The sequence below is a fragment of the Gouania willdenowi genome, chromosome 4, assembly GCF_900634775.1.
Source record: "Gouania willdenowi chromosome 4, fGouWil2.1, whole genome shotgun sequence".
Taxonomy (NCBI): domain Eukaryota; kingdom Metazoa; phylum Chordata; class Actinopteri; order Blenniiformes; family Gobiesocidae; genus Gouania; species Gouania willdenowi.
This window is the reverse complement of record NC_041047.1, coordinates 32,215,264-32,229,634: the sequence shown is the minus strand read 5'-3', so window position 1 is coordinate 32,229,634 and position 14,371 is coordinate 32,215,264. Positions and strand designations below refer to the sequence as shown.

At 40.7% G+C, this 14,371-nt stretch overlaps 1 protein-coding gene across 1 annotated transcript in view; it reads left to right on the top strand.

The window, feature by feature from the left end:
* gabrg3 (gamma-aminobutyric acid type A receptor subunit gamma3) overlaps positions 1-14,371 on the top strand; it is a 71,601-nt gene that overhangs the window by 36,567 nt on the left and 20,663 nt on the right. The window contains exon 4 of the mRNA XM_028444266.1: positions 13,468-13,688. Within this exon, the coding sequence (XP_028300067.1) occupies positions 13,468-13,688 (221 nt within the window). The remainder of the gene's footprint in view (positions 1-13,467; positions 13,689-14,371) is intronic.

The following is a 14,371-nucleotide window of genomic DNA, read 5'->3' as shown; positions in this document are numbered from 1 at the left end:
GCAAAGATGAGGCCCTCTGCATTCTTTGAAGCCTGAGAATGGAGTCAATTAGCAGGTTTATTACTGGGACAGAATGAAGGCTGGAATAGTTTTGATTCGGCTGTAATGGGAGTCTTAGTGATTCCGCACCTGATAGCAATCCCTAGGGAGGATGGGTCGGTGTTACATAAATTTTTGGCTTATCCATTGCCTCCCGAAGACCATGACGGTTTGGAATTTTTTAATGAGAGGAACACCTTTGATTGGAAAGGAAAAATAGAAGTTAAGAAGGATTTGGGGAGTTTCTCTGATGAGATCAGGGTAGAAAATATGACAGAATGGGGAGAAGCAAGGAAGGAGTTTTTGCCAGAGGATATGCGCATATTAATAGAGGACATGCATATACGTTGGCAGATGCAGTTCTTTTATTCGTACCTGACAAAAACTACTTTTGGAAAGAGACAAGAGTGGATGGATGTGATGAAAATGTATAAGGCATACAAAGCATTTTTACAAAGAATAGAATATGAGAATACAGAGAGTACAGGTGAAATCTGGATTAAACCTTGGGCAGAAAAATTAGCTGCAAAAAAATATACATTAACAAATGAAGATAGGAAAATCCGCCATCTACTCCCAGACTTTTTGCACACAATTAAAAAGCATCACAAACACCAGGGTGAATGGAATTGGCAAGACTTCATACAGTCACCGTTCCCCTATCAAATGACTTTCCTCTATACCACCGAGAGATCATTATTCCTCACGGCACCCATAAATGATTGGAACGGCGAAAAGGATAATGAGACAATATTTAAGAAATGGTTGCCACTAACTCCTGATGCTCAATGGCATCAGCTTCGCTGGTCTCACGAAGATGAATCATGGAATCTGACGATTACAGAGGCGGCAGGTGCGAGAATAATTGGAAAGAAACCAGTAATAAAGAATGGTGAGACTTATGTAGAAAATATATGGAATACAGCTGAAGTTGAATGGCAACCTTGTAGGATGAGAGGAGGCGAATGGGAGTGTCTTAAAGATAAAACTCTAATACAGGAACTAAAGAAAACTGTAAATTCCACATATGCCTTTGCATCACACGATATGCTGACCGAGAACAGAAGAGGGATGTGTGTGATTCCCGGAAAGCATGTGAGGGTACCTCACTGGCCATCCCATGTGGCGTCTGTCGGATGGTTACAGGGAATAGACATAGGAGGATTGATGTATGATAGATTGAGGTTTGTTAGAAATGTGCTTTGTGATGGAAACAAATTAAAAAATAGGGAGAAAACTGTTCCAATTTTTCAGGAATGGAAAAATGATAATACAAAAATGAAACTAAAAGAAGATAGCCCATGGTATATCCCAACTGATACTGTGAGGAATTGTGCAGTGACAGAAATCGATAACTCAAGAATTGTACTGGAGGCCTCGGATGATGTTTTTAACTGTGAAGCAATAGGGAAGCATAGTTATAGAGAAAAGAGTATGGAAAAAAGGGGGACAGGCCTGCCAGCTTGGAGGATGTTTGGGGCTATGATGATCGGGGTCGCCGTACAGGGAGTAAAAAAGGGAGTGGTTGAAACTGCTCAAAATGTTTGGTGGTGGACCAAAGAAATAATGTGGTACCTTAAATGGATAATGCTAGCTATTGGGGGTATAATATTTTTGGCAGTAGTAGGAAAAATATTAGCAATTTTAAATTGCTGCAGAAAAATGTGCAACTGGGCATTTAGTAGAGCAGATAGAAGACACGAAACATTAGTGACTCAGTCTGCCAGGAAGTTGGACAAAGAAATACAAAAGAAGAAGAAAAGGCATCGTTTTAGGAAGAAAGGAGAGGCCCTTTAACCAGGGGCCTCCTGCTCAGCAAAGGCGTAAAAAACATCATAAGATTGGGCGTTGACAGGGCGTTCCCCGCCCACGGGGGGGGAATAGAGGGCTCCTCTCAAGAGATATATACTGCCCATGAGGCGCCTTTCGTTACTCTTGCACAAGGAAACGACCTGCAGGAGAACTGATAAGCAGCTAACAGGCGACTGACAGAGACCTGACCAGATAAAAGGAGAATAGAAATGGCTGAAGCAACACCCAATTTCTATCATCCGGTAAATATAACAACAACTCTCACATCCACACCTATGCCTTGCAACACGGCACTAAATAACCCTTTAGAGGGTACACTGGTTTTCAGCTGTTTAATACAACTGATATTGTGCTATGCTAATACAACAAAAATATTAAGAAACAACACAAATACGAATATGGATTGGGAATTTTGTAGTAAGGAATGGGAAAAGTGTGAGAAAAATCGACTGACAACAACTGAGGCACTAACTGCCTACTGCCACCACTATGTCCCTTCGGATGATACACTTGTGTTCCGCTGTTTAATACAACTGATGTTGTGTTATGACAGTGAAATTCAAAATAACACAGAAAGAATAATAGACTGGCAACTTTGTGCAAAGCAATTGGAAAATTGTGAGGCAATGACACTGGCACTTAACGAAAACCCAGCTGTCAGCCATGAGAATATAATTCTAAAAATTAACGCAGACTTCTTTCTGCTGGCCATAATAGCATGTCTATTGATTTTGATAGCGAGGAGAAACAACTTAATTGAATGGATAAAAGTTTTAACCTCATCAATTATGATAATTGTGGTGGGTATTCTCAGAAGATTCCTGCTGAGAATCACACCTTTACATACCTCCTTAGTAATTTTTTACATTTTATTTGGTGGCCTCCCTACCCGCAATTGGCAGGATGAATTCTGGATTGCGACCACAGTTATATACATCCTAGATATAATTTTAACTATAGTTAGGATAAAGACAACAAGAGTTAACCACTTTCGTTTTATAGGCGCAGGTATATATTCAATTTGTTTTCTATTAATATTAATAGCTATGTACAAAAAGGGATCGGCCCTCAGCAAAAAAATGACAAAAAATTTAGCAATAACATGGGGGTTTTTTATCTTCTCAGGAATCATCATGATAACTTTGGGACAACCTACACAAGTTTTGGCCATAGCCTTTGTGGGGTTCGTCATAGGAATAAATCACCATAAAAGATTGATAGTACGGGATAGAAATGTTACTGACAGGGGAGGAATCCCCTTGCATAATATTTAATTTCATGCTAATGTTTGAATTCTCCTCCCCCATCATAGGACGGAAAATTGGTGCCCCGCGACATGACACTTCTACCAGAAAAAGCAGAATGGTACACCAAACAAATAAGGATTGCGGATGCAGAGCACGAGAGATCCCCAAGGGATTATGCTCCTGTGGGCGTCAGTAAAATGAGAGAAATTAATGACGATGCCTGGTTTTGGATGTCTTTCAGGCTTAACAAGTATAGATCTGATGGGAGAAATGGAGAGTTGCGCAAAGTGATTTGGGATACCTCAGGAATAAGGGGACAAGATGGATATTTAAATGACACGCCATACCCTTTCCGTAGGTGCGTGGGACTAAATCTCCCTACACCAGCATGGATTAGAGTTAATGGGGCCCAAAGAGAAAATAAGAATATAAAGACTACAATGATCATGTCCAAAGGTTTATTGATCCAAAACGAAAACAGAGAGTACAGATCTGCCTGTTTGGAATTAGATGTTGACGGTAATCCCTTTATATCAGAAGACAAGCCCCTGCATTGGCACCCAGGGGTTCTACCGCGTGACGTGATGATACCAAATGGGGCCACAATGGCAGAGGCTTTTGAAACTGATACAACTGGCTTTTTGCCCTTGTATGAGTTGCATCCTCGAATGGGAGTAGAATTGTGGGAAGTGTTAATCAACCCACAGGATGGGGGGTGCCCATTTTGGCTTTTCGGGCAGAGGTTATTTTTAATGACACCAGAACCTTCAGTGAGATGGAACGATAGGGAAATGGCCGCTAGGCACCCCGATTACAAAAAGCAATCGGAAAGGATAAGCTGGGGTTTACGAGGCAGCACACGCTGGTGCCACACGGGGAGGAGGTGGTCTGCTTCTATGACATGTGACAGGGTCAGAATGGAAAGCGGCCCCCTGAACTCGCGGGATCTTAGATCCACTGATTGCGGGGGTCCTGATTTAACGTACTGGGGGGATGCTTGGGTGCCCCGCAATAAAAAAGTCTATGAGACACCCTTGACCCTGGGGAATTACCCCTATCCGGACAGGGATACTCCTTATTTCTTCAGTGAAATTACTGAGGGAAGGATGAGTTACCTGAACCCCCATCTTTACCTAATGACGAGAGCAGAAGCAAGGAAAGTTAATTTTACTGCACTCAGACAGGTGAGGGAGTTAGGCGATGGAATGGAGACAATTAACATCGGGAGTGACTACATCTCGTTTTACCAGAAACGTTACCAAAAACAAAACAGAAAAAACAACATCCTTGAAAAAAACAGATGTGGGGATATGTCCAAAATTCCTGCCGTGGCTCGGTTCCTGGCATTAGGGTGGAGCATGAGTGATGATAAAGACATAGAAGAGAAACTTAGCATTGAGGACGGGGAGGAAAGTGATTCTTCTTCAGGAGATGAAAAAGCTGGAGTTGGTTCCCCCGCTAAAAGACGAGGAGAGGATGGAGATGATATGGGTCCGGAGTGGAAAAAGGAGAGAATGACTCTGACTGAGGCCCTGTCTGTGCCACCTCCTCGTGCTGTCTCACAGTCTCCTGCGTGTATGGAGATGGAATGGGAGAGAGATGACAACACAGGAGAGATCTTCTTTGCCGAAAGGGTGGCCAGAATATCCCCCTTCCCCACTGTGATGAAAGTCGAGTCTGCTGATGAAGTGGCTGACTGCTTTCCCCCGCTGGAAAATGAATCGGATGATGATGGGGCGGAGCTGTTGGGTGCAGAGACATTCGTGGGTGAAAGGGGGGGGGGAGGCCCCCAATGAAGGCATAGAGACAGTGACACCTGCCCCGACTGATGACAGTCTGGAGAGACTGGAGCGGGCGTTCTCGGTTCTCAGCGTCATACTGGAAGACGTCAGGGGTGTCGTTATGTCGGTTGTGAAGGAGGGTCTCACCCCGCCACAAGGGGCCTCGGATGCCAGCAGGCTCTGAGAAGTAATTCCGTAAGGGGTTGACACCCTAGACGGGGGTGGCTACTCTGGAAACACCCGGCGGGCGACAGCTCTGACCGATGCCGGTCATATATGCTCATGATGATTAATAAGGAGGATGTTGTACGTTGTGTGTATTAATCATTCATTCATTATTTTGCAAAGAAGTGTTTATTTAACCACTACAGCTATATGCCTGTCCTGATGTGTCACGCCTATTAAACTGCCATTATTATAAAAAATGATAGGAAAAATGTTACACAAGAAAAGTTATGACCATCTGGTGCTAACAATTCTATTTTCATAAAAAAAGGGATACTGTGTTTTGCTAAAACGCCTTGTGCAACCTTTTACACTGTTGTACTCCCGTTGAACCATGACATCTGCATATATGCATAACCTTTTGTACTCTTGTATGCCATGACATCTGAGTGAACTTGAAGCATCTGTTACACCAGTAAGGCATTGAAAAAAAAAAATGAACTTGTATTCTCTTTTCCTATTCGCTAAGGCGGTCAGGGCATGAATTATGACACACTATCACGCCACGCTTCTTGCTATATATATCTCACTGATTTTTAAGAACGGGAGCTTTTTAGAGGGAGAGCTTTTTAGAGACGGACATTCTGGTTGTTCGGCAGGCCCCTGTCCGTTCTTGTCGGCTGTACAGTTCAGGACTTTGATACTTTGAAACTTGTGATTGACTTTTGATTTTCTTTTTGTTTAATTTTTGTGAAACCTTTAATAAAATATATTAACTATTAAGAAGCCTTCTTGAGTAAATTAACCGCCTGCAATCATCCACCTGAGACAGCGCCCGGGTTTTGAAAAAGATACACTCCTAGACCTCTGGTAAGTGAAAGCCCCCTCGGTTCCTTTCCTCACAGAGAAGGGAAAGGGGGGGGGCTAGCTCATACTGTTGTAAAAAAGAATTGTTTCCAGCTTTGACCTACACTCGGTGGGTCTTAATATCAATCCCACAAAATAGCGAGACGACTCTTAGACTTCCTATAAGAGGAGGTACAATTAGTCTTATCTTTTATTAGAAAACAATAATAAAGGATAGGCAGCCAGCCTCGGTGACAAGGTAGAGGGGGAATTCTTGTATTAAGAACGGCAGTTTTAGATCCCCTACCGTTATAAAGTCCCGCGGGCTATCGACATTATGATATAGGAATTGCTTGGCCGCATTTATCCTTATTTATTTATTTTGCAAAAAAAGGCTTTAAATACATTTAAAATCAAATATATTTTTAAGAATCAGATTTCATGATAAATCATTGCTACTCTTTGCATTTTGGAATTTGGCGTGAAATCTCAAATATGATGTTCAAAATGTTCATCTTAAGAAATAGTTTGTGAACGGGACACACTGCACAGGGCATCCAGGGGTTTTAGTGTTAACTCAGCAATGCATTGTGTAAACAGCTGCCAAGTAACACAACTTTTACACTACAGATTATAATTCAGTTAGAGCTGTAGAGCAGACGCTGTCTGTTCTAAATATTCCTTCTGATTTGGTTTTAACTGCAAGAAAGAAATCAACAAGTACCAGAACAACAGAAGATTTCAGAGACTGACTAGAAGCTCTTTTACATCTAATGATATCCAAAAGATGAATTGAATGTTCTTTCAGTTCAAATATACAACGTCCTTCTCTGTGTGAAAACCAAATGATTGGCTCTATTGTTACACAATCTTAATATTCTCTGATGTCAGTCATTCATTTGTGGAGCAGGATTACAACTGTGTGTACTTCAGGTTGTTGTGAATTGTTCGAGACACAGATGATGATGGTGATTGATAGATTTATTTTTGTATTAAATTAGCAAATAAAATATCAAACCATTCCACAAACCTGTAGTTGAATTATACTTGGGGCATTTCCAAAAGAAATGTTTTGTGATTAAAGCAACAGGAAACCTCAGTAAGCCCCGAGCCTTGAATTCACTCTTTTTTCAGCCATTCTTCTTTTGTCCTTTCATATTTTAATTTCATAGTCCTGAGACATCCCTTCATTCACAATAGGTTCGAAAATTGTTCTGTCGATCTATCTGCAGCATTTACTGTGTCACAGGTCTTACATTTACCGGTAATCATTCATCCAAAGTCTGTCATTTATCCGTCAATCAATGTTCTACACCTTGCACTTTTTCATCTTTACCTGTCTATTAACCCACCATTATTCTTCACTCTTTATACCAATTTATTCAAAGATCCTGATCCTGTGCATTGATTTATTTAAAGCAGCATAGGGCAGGATGTGTAAATCAGACTCCATTGTGACACCACGGTCGTTAGGGTAACTGCAGCCATCAGCCAAGCCGCAGTGGGAGCACGCATCAACTCTTCAGGACCGGAGCACAGCTAATTAGATACTGCTACTAGAGGATGAATAGCGGACTGAAGTAAACAGTGAAAGCAGGATCCCAGTGGAGGGAGGATGGAGCAAAGGAAGAGAATTATAAAGGATTGAAACATTACTTTTTCTGCCCAATAACATGTATTATCTTTATCTTTGATGCATGGATTATGTAAATAGATTCGATGGGTCTCTTGCGTGCACTGCGTCCCTGTTTGTGTTTTACTTTTGCTTCTTTCCCCATGCGTTGATTTAATGTTGATATTAACAGTTGTTTGGTAAGTAAATATGTAATTTCTTTAAGAAAAAAATGAGGTATTTAGTATTGGGTTGGACTCGGACGAGAAAACATGTGACTGTTTACTGCACGTTTCTGCATGCATCTATGGAACCAAACAGTAGTTTAGTCTACTATGCTTGTCTTCTTTCAGTCTCCAAGCCGTCTTCTCCTTCTTTTTCATTTACGGTTTATTTCCAAGCCATCAAGAACGTGCACCAGTGTCATTTGACATCACGTCTGCAGAACTGCGCGGGAAATTTGTGCCCGGAACAGCAGTACAAAATGTATCCCACAATCTGCTCTAGGCAATAGGGAGAAATGTGTGTGGGCTCATTCTCGTTGGTTGTGAACACTTCATCACCCATTAGCATTAAAAGATTTAAAATAGTTTCTTTTTTAGAAATCCTGCCCTATGCTCCGTTAATATTATTTCCTACCCTTCAAAACTGAGATGATTTAATTTGAGATAAAAAATAAAAACTTAAAAAAAATGACAAACCAAATCGGTCTATAGGTAAATGTTATCTTTCCTTCTATTCTTCAAATCATTATTCTATCACTAAAGCATGCAATTTCTGTTTCCAATTGGTTCCATTTTATTCATGGTCAAGAGAGGATGTTGAGTATTTGCTTTTTGAAGCACTCTTAGATTGCGGGGACACCTATTATTGGTGTTGCAACACCTTATGTTTTACAGAACGTGTTATCATCCCTCTCACCATTTTCAAAGATATTAAGGTTAGCCTCATTCTTGCTGCTCAAGGAACCAGCCAACAGCCCATTGATAATGCTGTGCCTCAAATGCTCCAGGTCAGGGAAACTCCTTTCGCTCATTTGTGGCCTTCTTTATTCCTCAATCTCTTGTGAATGGCTTGGTTACAATATCAGTTCTGCCTATTGGGTCGTCCACTACACTCCAACTCCTCATCTCCCCTCACAGGTCCATGTTGCCATGTTCATATGTTATGAATAGTAGTGAGATTGTAAAATATAAAGCTGATTTAGTGCTCGTTTGAAGGCCAGCTTACTTTGAGTCTGAACAGTTACTTACTCCAGAAGCTAATGTCCAGAAAATTGACAGAAAGATTATATTTTAATTTAAAACCCAAATAAACTCTATGTTAATCTCTTAATTGAATTCAAATCCTGAACAAATTAATTATTATTTACTAGGGGTGTGACGAAATTGTTTACTCATGATACGATACGGAATTCGATATAGGGCTCACGATACAAAATACTCACGATGCGATATTATTATTAATAATAATAATAATAATAATAATAATAATAATACATTTGATTTCTAATGCATTTTACATTTGACACCAAATCTCAAAGTGCTACATTGGACGACAGAGTTAAAACACTAGCAACACTAATACACAAACATAAAACATAAAAACAAGCATTAGCTGTTAAAATTAAAAAGAAGCATAGAAGCATAGCTGTTAAAATAAGCTTGTGTAAAAAGGTGGGTTTTAAGTCCTTTTCTAAATGCGTCCATCGCTTGCGAGGCCCTGAGGTGGTCTAGGAAGGGCGTTCCACAGGCGGGGGGCAGCGGCTTCAAAGGCCCTGTCACCCATTGTTTTGAGCTGTGTCCTGGGCGTGCTGTTGGTTTGACCGGGTCCTGGTTGAGGCGTGTGGTGTGAACAGATCAGTGAGGTAAGTGGGGGCTTCACCATGCAGACAGTGATGGGTGTGCAGGAGGATCTTATATTCTATGCGGGACTGAATAGGGAGCCGGTCCAGTGTACGGAGGATGGGAGTGATATGCTCGTGTTTTTGCACCCTCACCAGGCCCCTGGCAGCACTGTTCTTAACATACTGGAGCTTTTGGAGGCTCCTGCCAGGGATCCCGATGAGGAGTGTGTTACAGTAGTCCAGCCTGGAGGAGACAAAGGCGTGGACGAGCTTCTCTGCAGCAGGAAGGGAGAGGGAGGGGCACAGTTTGGAATTGTTACAGAAGTGAAAAATACAGATGGAGGTGACATGACTGTCGAAGGAAATGTGGGGGTCAAATTTAACCCCCAGGTTTGTGGCAGAGGGAGAGAGGGGAATTATGTGTCCAAGAATGAAACAGAGGTGATTGGGGAGGAGCAGAGTTGATGAGTGGCTCTAGTTTGAATGGCTTCAAATATTTAAAAAAATCTCAATGAATTGTAACAAATGTGTAATAAATCATTGTTGATGAAAAAAACAATTTGACTGCAAAGGTGTGAGACAGTGTTGGAGTGTTTAGCTTCACAAACAAGGAATGAAAACAAATGTACCAATCTAACTCTTTTTATTATTATTATTATCATTTCTGTAACATAAGTTCTGAAAGCTGTAATATAGACCTGCCAAGATAAATCCAAAATTCAGCTTGAAACATTCAGCACCGACTGTAACTTCAAGAAGGAGAGAGTAAAGTAGGTCAAATGAAGCAGTGTTAATATTTATGATGTCCTACATGCGATATGATACAACACTCAATACATGTGCTTTAATATGGGAGATACACTTTAACATGGAGGGACACACTGTCACTTTAAATCACTAAGTTAGACAGCAGGTAGGATAGTATAAAAGGATACATAAGGATTAAAAAAGCATTTACAAGTCCAAGATTGTAGATTATGGCATTAAAAGTCTCTGACAACGTTACTCCGCCTTCGCTAAAAGCTGAATGCATGTGCGCTCCCACGGCCAGGTGATGCCGATTTTGTCGGGGGGAGTATACTACTGTTCAGTCCACCGCTTTGTATCCAGACAAGCACGCACCAAGGGCCGGATTCACAAAGATCTGAAGCAATTCAGTTGCTTCCCTAAATCCTTTAGTGACGCAGTTTCCTCGCCTGCTTCGCGGAATTCACTAAGATTGCAGCAATCATTAGTGCATGAGCAGAACTGGTGCAGACTGCCCCTATTTAAATGAGCGTTCTGCTCATTTAATGTAGAGAGCGCTGTGTCACGCACACTCTCATATGTCATTGTTACGCATGTTTTGACGGTTAAAACATGGAGAGAAAGACGATCAGTGAAGCAGTGAGTCCGAAGCAACATCAATCCATGGTCATATCCATATATCCATCTCTGCGCACAGCGAACCTTTTTTTCTCTCTCTCTCTCTCTCTCTCTCTCTCTCTCTCTCACACACACACACACACACACACTGGAGCCTTTTGTTAATCTTCACTGTGTTTTCTGTCAACTGTGTGTGTGTTTGCCCCTCCTTTTCATTCATACTATTTTTCCGTACTATAACTATCACCGCAAACAGTTCCAGATTTCAAGAATCACATTGCTCTACTTGCATAACTTTAACTGCATTTCCCCCTCCCATAATTTTGCTCCTCCTGGGAGATCTGCCTACTATGCATATTCATCAGAGGGAAACATGCTTCATGGAATGAGGGCACGTTGGGAAGCGCAGCTCATGCGCACTCCTGATTCCCTGCCCTTTGTACTCCTTATTAGCGCGTGGAGTGACGTTTGCACGTTTTAACACCTAAACCTTTTGTGAATCGGGGTTTGCTCGGTCGCTGTTCAGACGTCTTGTTTTCTCGGTGCATCACTACAAACAACAGACTTATGATTCTACGGAGGACCCTCGTTGTCCGCCATGTTGTATATGAAGCAGGAGGGTCAAATGTCATTGTGCTGCTGTGATCCTTTAAGACTTTTTAAGGATTCACTGCTGCTCATTAGAATCAGCACAAAGAGCAGCAATGGTGGAGTCCTAACCAACAGCCTAATTGTGGACGAGGATCACTTTATTTTGCCAGCGCTCGTGCACACACTGTTGGGGACCCTGGCACCACCTGTGGCGTCAAGTGAATAGGATTTATATACAGCTGGGACAACTACTTTCACTTACATCCTTTTCATTTATTAGTGATGCCACTACAAGTTGTGGCTTAAAACAAATCAAAGTTGAACCCACTTGTAGATAATGTTTTTTAACAGTGTGGTGTGATGAGTTAGTGTGTGTATCTGTGTGAGCTGAATGTGGGAATGTATAAATGCTAGATCACTGTTGTAAATAAGTTAATATGTGTTTAAAGGTCACATGTTATGCTATTTTTCATCCATCTCCATTTGTTCTAAGAACCCCAAAAACATTATTTGAGGTTTATTTTACCCAAACTCCCCTGTTTTCCAGAGTTTTAGCCTCTGAAAAGTCACTTTCTGAGCAACTCTACACAAACAGGCTGATTTGCGGCCCACTTATGCATATTCATGAGTGGGCGTGTCTATAGACCGGACACTGACTTCCTCCTGCATTGACATAGGGCCAGAGGACGGCCCGCCCTCCTCCCACCCACTCTGTAGCCGAGCTCATGCTGCTTTATAAACATGAGACAGAGTGTGGGGGCGGGGAATTCACCGGTACATACATAGACTGTAGAAAATACATACATAGCACTGCACGAAGGACGCTGAAATGCTCACCTTTGTGGACGTGTCTGTTTACATGTCAATTACGGCAGAGAGCTTCCTGGAGGCGCGGCTTGTCCAGCTCAGTGCCGGGTCAAATTTGTCATCAAAGTGGGAACGTGTCATCAAATTGGAGTAAGAAAGGAGCAAATCACCCTCTAACTAACGATTGAGGGAATCAATGAAAAAACACTGAGCATGTGTATGAAGCCCAAACAGCACTTTTATGATGTTTAAAGCACAGAAAAGTTGATTTAGCGTAACATGGGCACTTTAAGATTGTGCTATTATACATTTGGTAGGGAAAAGCTCAACTAGGGACATGAGTTGAGAATTAGCATTAGCTATACACTCTGTATGCATCGCATAAGTTGCATCTTTTTGCTGTAACTATGTCTGCCTGCATTGTCCCTGTTCAATAAATAAATAAATAAAATGGAACCACCAAATATATAATATACATTTTCTGCCCTCCATCACTTTGTTCTGAAATTATTTTTCCTGTTTTTTAATCAAGTGTAAAATTGTGTTGGTCTGCAGCCTTTTTTAGATGCACACACCATTGATGTGTTCCTTTGCATTGACCAATCATGGTAGAATGTGGGGGTGTCTGGGGGATTTAAAGTGAATTCACCTCTGGAAACTTTAGGGTATATTGTGATTACTATAAAGAGGAAATGTGTGCTCAGCATGGTTTTATAAGCCTTTATGGGGGCTCAGATCATTACAAGATCTATACAGTGTCATAAGTTGCAACAGTCACATGACACACTGTATATTCTGGTGGATTTAGTGTTTCTAGTGATTCTTATTGTTTATATTTGCATTCTAATCTGTACACCTGTGGGGTAAACATTCAAACTTTGCTCAGAAAACACAACTTGGGTCTTGGTGGAAATGAACCCAATCAATAAACTGTGTGTAAAAGAGATTCCTTTGGATTGAATATTGAGTGAATCTACCCTGCCTTAAACAATTAATTCAACCACAAAGCCAGTGTCTCCGAAGCAGAAAGAGCGAACAGACAATGTGGATTCAAGTGAGTTTGAAATCAAATAATTTGGCATCTAGGCTGCTGCATGCCTGCATCAAAGAAATGCAGGCTGTTTCAGGTTTTAAGAAGTTGCACTACAAAGCAAATCAAGAAAATCTATGTACGGTCTTATTAAATGTCTGGAAAAGCATAAGGAAAGAAGATCCTGCTTTGAAGAACAAAAAAAGCAATATATTGTGTGAAGAGTTCCTTTTCTATCATTTCACCCACAGAACAGCATTTATAATGGTTTTCAAATGAAATGTTATGTGCACAGTTTTCACCTCGATTTTCTGTTTTTATTTCAGGAATACCAAATTGACATTATCTTTGCCCAGACATGGACGGACAGTCGCCTCCAATACAACAGCACAATGAAAATATTAACTTTGAACAGCAATATGGTTGGGCTGATTTGGCTGCCAGACACCATCTTTAGGAACTCCAAGAATGCTGATTCCCACTGGATTACAATGCCCAACCAGCTGCTCAGGATATGGAACAATGGGAAGATCCTTTATACCTTAAGGTAAAAACCAATGATAACACATCAACACTTCACTTTAGAGCATTGGTTTTTAATCTTATTGGAGGCACTGAACCCTGGAAGCTTCATCAGTGCATTCACTGAATCCTTCGTAATTTAATAAATAAAATGTGATTTTTTTTTTCGGAACTCTGGTATATTTTTTAATACAGACACGTAACCATAAGCTGATTTTTTGCTTTGTTCCAAATGCCTAAATTTTCATTTCAATTTTCATAAATTCATATTTAAAACTAAAATTCAACATTGTTAATGTAATCGATCTTTTATTAAACTAGTGTGTCATTGAAATGTATTTTGTTTAAAACTATTTTACTATGTGTCTTTGAACCCTGCTTCTGGAATTTCATGCCTCAGCCCGGCCAACTTTAGCACCTATTACTATAAAAAAAAAAAAAATCATGTAATTATAAACTTACATGTTAAATCTAAATGGCACACTGTTCTGTAAATCTACACTTATCAGTGATTAAAGATATGATTTGAAGTTATTTTACAATAGCATGCAATCATCAGAGACCTACATTATAATGGATGAAAGTGGCATGATTAATGGTAAGAAAATGGAACTCCCACAAGCTAGTGCAAATAAAAAGGAGATTATATCACAAGCAGAGATGTATGCATTCATTATTTGAAAGTGTAAGTCGGACTAATTTTGTTTG